The sequence below is a fragment of the Leptonotus elevatus genome, chromosome 18 (assembly GCF_054856555.1).
Source record: "Leptonotus elevatus isolate MCC_2025b chromosome 18, RoL_Lele_1.0, whole genome shotgun sequence".
NCBI classification, from domain to species: domain Eukaryota; kingdom Metazoa; phylum Chordata; class Actinopteri; order Syngnathiformes; family Syngnathidae; genus Leptonotus; species Leptonotus elevatus.
In genome coordinates this window covers 17,316,941-17,326,307 of record NC_141256.1, presented here as the reverse complement: position 1 = coordinate 17,326,307, position 9,367 = coordinate 17,316,941, and the positions used below count along the sequence as shown (strand labels likewise).

General features: G+C 46.1%; 1 protein-coding gene across 4 annotated transcripts; it reads right to left on the bottom strand.

Annotated features, from left to right (window-relative positions):
* Positions 1-1,458: 1,458 nt before the first annotated feature.
* LOC147158991 (ankyrin repeat and SOCS box protein 2-like) lies at positions 1,459-8,901 on the bottom strand. 4 transcript variants are annotated; one of them, XM_086061659.1, is made up of 9 exons: positions 8,781-8,901; positions 8,459-8,701; positions 6,681-6,850; positions 6,357-6,512; positions 5,437-5,682; positions 5,193-5,364; positions 4,387-4,969; positions 3,562-3,715; positions 1,459-1,909 (listed from the first exon to the last, which is right to left on the bottom strand). In XM_086061659.1, the coding sequence occupies exons 2-9, from the start codon at positions 8,692-8,694 to the stop codon at positions 1,773-1,775; spliced, it is 1,854 nt and encodes a 617-aa protein (XP_085917785.1). In that variant the 5' UTR covers positions 8,695-8,701; positions 8,781-8,901; the 3' UTR covers positions 1,459-1,772. The 4 variants fall into 4 exon arrangements, with proteins under 4 accessions (XP_085917785.1, XP_085917786.1, XP_085917784.1 ...); XM_086061660.1 differs by adding an exon at positions 7,071-7,181 and having other exon boundaries at positions 8,459-8,895; XM_086061658.1 differs by having other exon boundaries at positions 8,459-8,895.
* Positions 8,902-9,367: the final 466 nt, after the last annotated feature.

The window sequence follows — 9,367 nt, the reverse complement described above, 5'->3', positions numbered from 1 at the left end:
AAAAAATGCCGAAAGTTGCTTTAAGTTGCCCAAAGTTGCTAAAAAAATGCTAAAAGTTGCCGAAAGTTGCTAAAAGTTGCCGAAAGATGCTAAAAAAATGCAGAAAGTTTTGCTTAAAAAAATGCCGAAAGTTGCTAAAAGTTGCTAAAAAAGTTGCCGAAAGTTGCTAAAAGTTGCCAAAAAAGTTCCCAAAAATTGCTTTAAGTTGCCGAAAGTTGCTAAAAAAATTCCAAAAGTTGCCAAAAAAGTTGCTAAAAGTTGCCAAAAAAGTTGCTTAAAATTCCGAAAGTTGCCAAAAAAGTTGCTAAAAGTTGCCAAAAAAGTTGCTTAAAGTTGCCGAAAGTTGCTAAAAAAATGCCAAAAGTTGCCAAAAAGTTGCTAAAAGTTGCTTAAAAAAGTTGCCGAAAGTTGCTAGAAAATGCCAAAAAAGTTGCTAAAAAATGCAGAAAGTTGCTTAAAAAAATGCCGAAAGTTGCTAAAAGTTGCCGAAAGTTGCTAAAAAAATGCCAAAAGTTGCTGAAAGTTGCTAAAAGTTGCTTAAAAAAATTGCTAAAAGTTGCCGAAAGTTGCTAGAAAATGCCAAAAAAGTTACTAAAAAATGCAGAAAGTTGCTAAAAAAAATGCCGAAAGTTGCTAAAAGTTTCTAAAAGTTACTAAAAAATGCAGAAAGTTGCTAAAAAAAATGCCAAAAGTTGCTAAAAGTTGCCAAAAAAGTTTCTAAAAGTTGCCAAAAAAGTTGCCGAAAGTTGCTAAAAGTTGCCAAAAGTTGCTAAAAAATGCTGGTTTAAAAAAAACATGGTTGTTTTTATAAAAAATAAAAAATAAAACCTTACTATGCATGGTCGTTTAAAAAACTAAATGCCTTACTATATGGTCTTTTTTTTTTAATTTTTTTTATAAATTCAATTCATGATAATTTACATAAATTTAAAAATAATCAGCCCTACTATATTTTAAGAAAAAAAACTCCTGACTCAGGGAATTTGAGACTGTCAATTGTCATTGCTGCAATGCTAATGTGAAGAATATGCGGTTTGTGTCAAATTCGTTGGCCCTCTGGGGGCCCCTGCTGGCTAACGGGCCCCAAGAAACTACCTGCCTTTCCTGATGGCAAGTTACACCGCTGCAGCTAAGTGAATGTTGTAAAGAACAAACCTTCACTGTTTGCTTATTTTGGTGGGAAGGCACCAAATGAACGTGATGATGATCAAGTTCCACAAAACAGGAAGTTGGTGTTAGAAGAGGAATGTGTATATTATGATGACATCACTTTCTGCTACTGAGAACTCCCACAGAGAGATGACAGGAAGGACGTGGTGATTAATCCAAAATTGTCAAATAAAAAACTACAGCGGTGCCTTGAGACACAAGTTGAATTTGTTTCATGGACACACTCCTAAATTAAAGCGCACACATCTCCAATGATCCTTCCCCACTAAAATGAATGCAAATGCCATCAAAAGTTTCTAGAAAGTTTATTTTGGGACGATATAATATCATTTATGAAAACAAACAGTAATAAAATAATTAAACAGATCAAGAGTTTTTGTCCCACTTAGTTTGCATGGGGACGTTTACGATATACAACGCTGCAAGATGATAGATGCTAATTGTTAGACCGCTTGCCTATAGAGTTTCCCATTCTATGTTAGCATTAAGCACGTGACGGCTATGCCGAGCTGCCAATCATCTGGTGAACGATGACACGACTCGGCCTTCTCCAGCCACGTCGCATCTCCAAGCAATCCCAAAGCGGAAAGTTGAGCGAGGCGTCACAGACCCACAGCAGATTCCTGGTGCAGCAGAAAGCGGATCAGTCTTCCGGGAAGCGCCAAGTGCTTCAAGCGCCGCCGTCCCGCCAGCTGCACGATCCGGATGCGGCACAACTGCAGCAGGCACCGCGGCAACGCTGCGCACAAAATCACAAAATGCATTTTCCTTTTTATTTCCTTCACAAAAACATTATTTTGCAATTTCAGTTATTTGGTTCGTTTTGGTTAACTACCGCTGATTCTTAACAGCTGTCAATCATTGTTCAAGTTTTTTATTGAATGTATTTTAAACATGCATCGCATGTGGTTTACTGACTTGCCGTTAGCACTCTAATCTCTGCCATTCAAATGACGGTTGGTGGGTCGCCTCGCTTTTTTCCCCACGCATGCGCAAACGTAATGCGCAGTTCGCTTATTGTGTGTAAGAATGCCACTTATTGTGTCACTTTCCCAAAATGAAGTTTAGTAGCAGAGCACCACGTGAAACGGAATATTGAAGAAAGGACATTTGAGCAAGTTGACGGAAGATGCGAGGGAAGACGAGTTGGCCGATGAGTGTGTGAAAGGTCGCCGTGGTACTGAAGAAGCCGCTGTTGATGGAGACCGGCTGGCTAGCAGTAGCGTATGCGGACCGCTGGTGGCTAGTGTTGGAAATCATTTCTCTGATTTCTGCGTGTTCAAATAAATTCAAAGTTGAAATCTGTGAACAAGTTTGCCAGCTTTATTTCAGATTCTGAAAGCCACTTGGAGTTACTGCTCAATCATGCAGCTCACCCACAAATGTGTTCTTCTCAAAGTTCATGCATGCATATATACAGAAAACGTTCCCACCCCCTCCATTGACAAAGAAAGTACCTTTTGGTCTATCAGAACATGTGACATTTCCTGTCTAAACAAGTCTACACACCCCCTCTCCCTATCTTAAACACTTCCTCAAGGATGTGGGCAAACACCTTGCCCCCGCCACCTCCCTGCACCAGGGACCCCCCATAAAACTCCACACAGAGCACAGCCCCCGAGGAAGAGACTGTGCCCCCCCTTTGATCTTGTCCTGTCAGCAGAGTGAAATACAATCAGGCCATCTCCCATTGAGTTCTTTCAGTCCTTAACAGATGTGAGGTAAATTATTGGCTTCCTAGATAAACTATTGAACTCTGTAGCAGCTTCGCACCAGAGATTCCCTCATATCTGCCCTGTAGATTATTCAGATTAAGTCAGACACCTCACTTCCTTAGGGGGAAAACAGACCACATTCCACTAAGATATGGGAACAGTTTTACATATCTAACTAAAATCAAAAACACTTTGAAGAATATATATTGAAACAGAAAAACAATGTTAATAATTCAACATTAGCCAAGAACATTGTTGCAGATCCTGAGCACCAAGATGCGAAAATGGTTCAACAACATTTAAGGTTTGGCAGAAGACGCCAACATGCAAGTACTGGGAAATGTAACAGCACTCCAGTTTAGAACGAGAGAATGTTGTTACGTTTTTTACAAAATCCGCATTGTAGCCGCTGATGTGATGGATTTCATAGAGTGTCGGCAGATTGAGGATGAGCAAGATTATCAATGAAAGAGTGGAGGAGTGAAGGGAAGGGAACAGGCAGTTGATGGAGAGAAACAAGTGGTGAAGGAGGGCAAGAAGCGCAGTAAAGAGAAGAGAAAAAATCACTAAGTCCTCCTCGCCAGTAGTTGGCGCCATACTGTGGCAGCTTTGACACACCGAGGGTTCATCATGCGCATCAGAAAGAAAACGGCGTGGCAGTTTTTTTGTGGCTCACCGGCTTTGTCTTTGATGGCGCTCCAGTCGTCGTAGCTGTCCAGATGCTCCGTGAGTCGGGAGCAGAGCGTCACGTGACCCACGTAGTCCAGCAGCACGTCGATGATCGGCCCCGCCCACCGGCTGATGCTGGGCGCGGAGATCATTTCGCAGAACTGCCGGGAACGCACAAGTACGCCGCTTACTTGCTTGACTGCTGAGGTTGATGCCAATACTGGAAATATTTGTTTTTGCGTTTCGAAAAAAATAAACTGCTTTTATAGAGGACTGCAGAAATCGGAGGATTTGGACAATTTGAAATCCAACAGTGGCTCTAAGGTTCTAAACAATTAAATGATGACAGGGCTGTAATTAAGACCCCCTTTATCGAGTCTACGTTAAGTCTGAGTCACAAAGGGCTGAGTCCACAAGGTCTGAGTCCAAGTCACGGGAAAGTCCAAGTCAAGTCCAAGTTCACAAGTTCCAGATGAGATCCAATGACCAGTCTGGGACAAATCCAAGACAAGTTGTAGTCAAATACCAAGAAGTCTGTCAAGTCCGAGTTCACAAGGTCCGAGTCTGCGTCAAGTCTGAATTCACAAGGTCCGAGTCCAGATGAGATCCAATGGGACAGTCTGAGACAAATCCAAGACCAGTCATAGTCAAATACCAAGCAGTCCGAGTCAAGTCCAAGACGAAGTCCGGACTGAACTCCAGCCCTGATTGATGATCAAAGTAGTCATCAATTGATTTGATCGTGAATTGGTTGTCCATTCATCGATGAATTGTTGCACCTCTTCTCATAAGTCAAGATGGCGGCCGAAGAAGGTTTTCCCACCCCCATCACCTGAACACCTGCTGTTGCGCCACCAGCCGGCCGCCGTTCTTCAGAGTATTCCAGGTGACCCGGGTGCGACCTCCTGGTTTGAAGCGGCGGATGCGGGCCGTTCCCGTCCACGCACTGGAAGCAGGAGAGGGCGTCGCCGCCGTGGTCCAGCAGGTACTTGAACATGGGGAGGTACTTCATGGAGAACATGAAGATGGCGGGGAAGGTGGTGGGGTGGGTGGGGAGGCGGGCGTTGATGTCTGCGCCGCGTTCCACCAGCAACGTCACGTTCTCGACGCAGCCCTGCCTCGCCGCCAGCAGCAGCGGCCCGAACAGGTCCAGGTTGGGATCGGCGCCGGCGTCCAGCAGCGAGCGAACGTTGTCCGCGTTGTAGTTGGCCACGGCCCAGTAGAGCGCCGTGCTGCGCCGGTCCTCGAACAGCCGGGATCGCTCTTCGCACAGCTGGGCGTTGACGTCGAAACCCGCCTGGATCAGCGTCTCTAGCACGTCGTCGCGGTTGTGCTCCGACGCCACGTGGAGCGGACTGATGCCGGTGCGGCGGACTCTGGCCTTGCTGGTGGCCGGGATCAACATGGACACGATGCTGGGAAAGAAAGCAAACAGGAAGTGGCAACTTCTTCCCCATTTGGGGCCGGACTGGCCATCGGGTAAACGGGGCTGATGTTTATTGATCTTTTGGGGCCAACGCAGTTCCTTTGAATGATTATTATCCTGGCCGCCATTTTTTTAGAGGGACTAGTTTTTAGGGTAACTCTAAAAACAGTTGGGTCAAAAGTAACCCACCGGTGCGTCATGCGCATGCTTACGTCGGGTTTCCTTTGCGCGCGGCGATGTGAAGCGGCAACAGTCCGGCTTTTCCTGTTATGTTGGCGTCCGCTTTCTGGGAAAGGAGGAAGTCCACGATTTCCACATGCCCGTTTTTAGCGGCCTCGTGAAGAGCCGTCGCTCCGTCGGCGGCTTGCCTGTTGATGTCTGCGCCTGGGGTCAAAGGGTCAAAGGGTCAAAGGGCGAAGCGGGACACGTCGGTCCGCCGCGATCCCAGAAACTTACCGTGTTTGAGCAGCAGGCGAAGGGACGCGACTCGGCCGCTCTGAGCGGCGGTCAACAACGGCGTCATGCCGTAATTATCCACCGGGCTGTGTTTGCCTGCGGCCTGCAGCAGCATGTGGCAGATCTCCACGTTGTTGCGGGACGCGGCCTCGTGCAGGGCCGTCCAGCCCTGGAAGCATTTGGTGTTGACCGCCGCGCCGTGATTGAGCAAGAGCGCCACGAGCGCGGGGTTGTCCCGCTCGCAGGCTGCCGGGTAGCAAATCAATCGATCAATACGATTGATTTTGAGCGTCATAAAAAAAAGAAAACACGTACAGACCGGAAAGGCCGAAGCTCACGCTTATTTTCCACTTTTTACAAGATCAAAGCGATGAGCTCAATAATCACACATCAGAAAATGAATTTGCATATTTTTCAGTAACTTAACCCAAATCGGGTCAAAAATGGACTGACCCAATGTTTTGAGTTATTAAACGAATGAAATGAATACAATTATTAAAATACAATAATAATAATACAAATAATCCACAAAACAAGCTTTTTTTGTGCGCTTGTTTTGTGGGTTATTCATTTGACCCAACTTTTGGGGTTAATTGAATATCCCAACTGAATTTGGTCAAAAATGAACCGACCCAACTTTTGGAGTTATTTCATCCAAATGTTGGATCAAATTAAATAATAACCCACAAAGCAACCCATATTGTTGTTTTTTTGTGGGTTATTAATATTTTAGTTGACCCAAATTTTGGGGTGAATTGGATGAAAAATGAACCGACCCAACTTTTTGAATTATTCAGCCCAAAACGTTGGCTAATATGAAATGAATAAGCCACCAAGCAACCCAATGTTGGGGTTATTGTGTCCGAGTAAGCGTACGACGACAAACGACCCCGCGTTAGACGAGACGGCGGTTTCCGTACCTTTGTACAGCGGAGTCTCGTGATCCCGATTGGGCGCGTCGGGGTCGGCGCCATTTTCCAGCAGCAGTCGAGCGCATGGCAGACGCTCCCGGTCGACTGCCAGCAGCAGCGCCGTCTCCGCGTGCTCAGTGCGCTCGTTGACCTTCCCCGGCTGGGCTGAGTCGCGCCCACAGGGAGGCGCCGGTCCAATCGGGAACACAAACAAAATAGGTTAGCGGGCTAGCATGTTAGCATCGTAACGCTCCTTCATTGTCTATGTTTTTTTTTCGCGGTCAAAAATAAAGGCGCCGACTCCAGTCCGTTTGACGGCGGTGAGCGTGTTACCCGCCAGGACGACCCCGAGGCAGGCCTCCTGATCGAACCACGCCGCCTGATGGATGGCGAGCCAGCCGGACTCGCCGGGCGGCATCGGGCCGGTGCGAGAAGACGCGATGAGAGCCTTGAGGCGGCCCACGTCGCCCGCGCGGATCGCTTGGAACACGGGCTCCTCCTCCCTGACCGACACAGCAAACAGATGCACACGTGACCCCTGACCTCCCATGACTCCCTCTGATCTGATTAGGGATTAAGAGTTAGGGCTCCATCTAAGGAGAAGATTAGGGTTAGGGTGCAGGAGCAGGCAGAGTCCTCAAGTTAGGAATAGGTGGCCAGGGTTCGGGTGCAGGTTTAGTTTTAAGGCTCGGGTGTAGGGTTCGGGTGCAGGAGCAGACGTACTCCTGAAGTTCTGGCGAGACGTGGACCAAAGTGCCGTCCCGTTTGCGATAAGACAACATCTTCTTCCCAGCGCCGGTGGTGAAACGGCCGACGGTGCCCTCAAAAGTTTGTCTGCAACTCAACACACCAGATGAGAGCCTCGCTGAGCCCGACTCTACTTTTGGTCGCTTTGGGCCGAAGCCGGGTGCGAGCCCTCCAGCCTCAAACTGCGACCAAGCCGTCATGCACTTTGGCGCGCGGACATCATCGCATTCCTTCACATTTGCTGATGACATCACGGAGAGCAAGCATGAAAAATAAAATAAGTCAAATTGGGTCAAAAAATGGACGGACCCAATGTTTTGAGTTATGAAACAAATGTAATGAATACAATTGTTAAAGTACAATAATAATAAAAAATCAACAAAACAACCTTTTTTGAGCTTGTTTTGTGGGTTATTCATTTGACCCAACTTTTGGGGAATATCCCAACTGGATCTGGTCAAAAATGAACTGACTCAACTTTTTGAGCTATTTCATCCAAAACATTGAGTCAAATTAAACAATAACCCACAAAGCAACCCAATTTTTTGGGGGCGGGTGAGTTACTATTTTATTTGAGCCAACTTTTTGGATAAATTGAATAACCCAAATGAATTGGGCGAAAAATGACCCAACCTAACTTTTGGAGTTATTTCATCCCAAACGTTGGGTCAAACAAAATAATAAGCCACAAAGCTTTTTTGGGGGGGTTATTAATATTTTTATTTGACCCAACCTTTTGGGTAAATTGAATAACCGAAATGAATTAGGTGAAAATAAACGTACCCAACTTTTTTAATTATTTAGCCAAAAAGTTGAGCAAAATGAAATGAATAACCCACAAAGCAACCCAATTTTTGCTTATTTTGTGGGTTATCAATTTGACCCAACTTTTGGGGTTAATTGAACAACCCAAAAAGTTGAGTTGGACCCTTTTTGACCTAATTTGGGTTATTTTTGACCCAACAGTTTTTAGAGCTGCAGTGGTTCCTTGCGATATGAGCACATTTTGTTTTCGGACGAAGAACACTCAAATGATGTTCAGGGTTTTGGTTCTTTGAACCTTGAGTTTTTGATGACTTTCTTAATTGAGTTTTTCATTTTCGAGATTCCTGCTGCCTGCCTCCCCGGGCTTGGCTCCTCCCACTTATCTGATGGAACGAACCAACACAGATTGAAGGAAAGCAAGGAAATCAACTAAATTCAATCTAAACCAAACAAAGTCAGCAAAAACACAAAATGGATTTTTTTTTTAAGATGAATTTTCTTTGAATTCATCATTCCGGAGTGAAATGACTTTTTGTTTTTTAAAGGACAGCAGAAAAAAAAGTTTGCTGAGGTTTGTGTGGCGGGGGGGCGATACGTACACTTCAGGAGTCTTTTGGCGCGGCGGGTTTGGCGAGCTGTAGTGGGCGGGGCCTGGCTGCTCAGGTGCCGCTTGTTGAACTCTGCTGACCTTCAGGTGGGGAAGTTGCAGGCCGCGCCGGCCTGCGTCGGCCGCCGAGTCGGCCAGACTGCGCTGGACGGCGAGCTGCAGCAGCTGGTCGTCAGTCAGGTCGCCGTACGCCGAATAATCGTCCATTCCCGCCGTGTCCGCCGCCATGACGGCGCTGAGACCAGCAAAGAACAATCCAACAAGTTGAATCTTGCGACGTGCGCACAAAAAATGTCGAGGAGAACATTTCTCACCGTTTTGTTTCAACGGCGCGGAGAGTCGTGTGTCATCTGCGAGCGGCGCCGTTCTTTTTTTAGCAGCCGCTTCTCGTCTTACGCCGCGTGACCTTTTGCCCCGGGTCACGTACGCCCCACCCCCCCCCCCCACAACCCCCCCCCCAACCCCCCTTCGAGCACACTTGAGTATTGGAGTTCTCATGACAAGGAAAACGTAAGTCTTTTGCAGCCTTGAAACCGCAACTTTGATGTCCGCATCTCGCCAACCGTTTCGACACTGGCAGCCATTTCTCGGGTACGGAGTAAGGAAGGACTACCGCTATTATTATTTTTATTATTATTATTACACATCCATACTCAGGGTTTCTGCAAGTCTAATTTAATGCTGTTTTAATGCAACTTCAAACTAATTTAATGGCTACGTCGTACTGTACACGCACACGCACACACATACTGTGAGTTGATTATAATTTTTAAATTGGAATTTATCGCATGATTTCCATAGTTAAGTCGCGATTAATTGCAAATTAATCCCACGTTGTATCTGTTGTTAATGTACGATAAAAAAAAAATAATAATTTATACTCTTGGTAATTAACATAAAA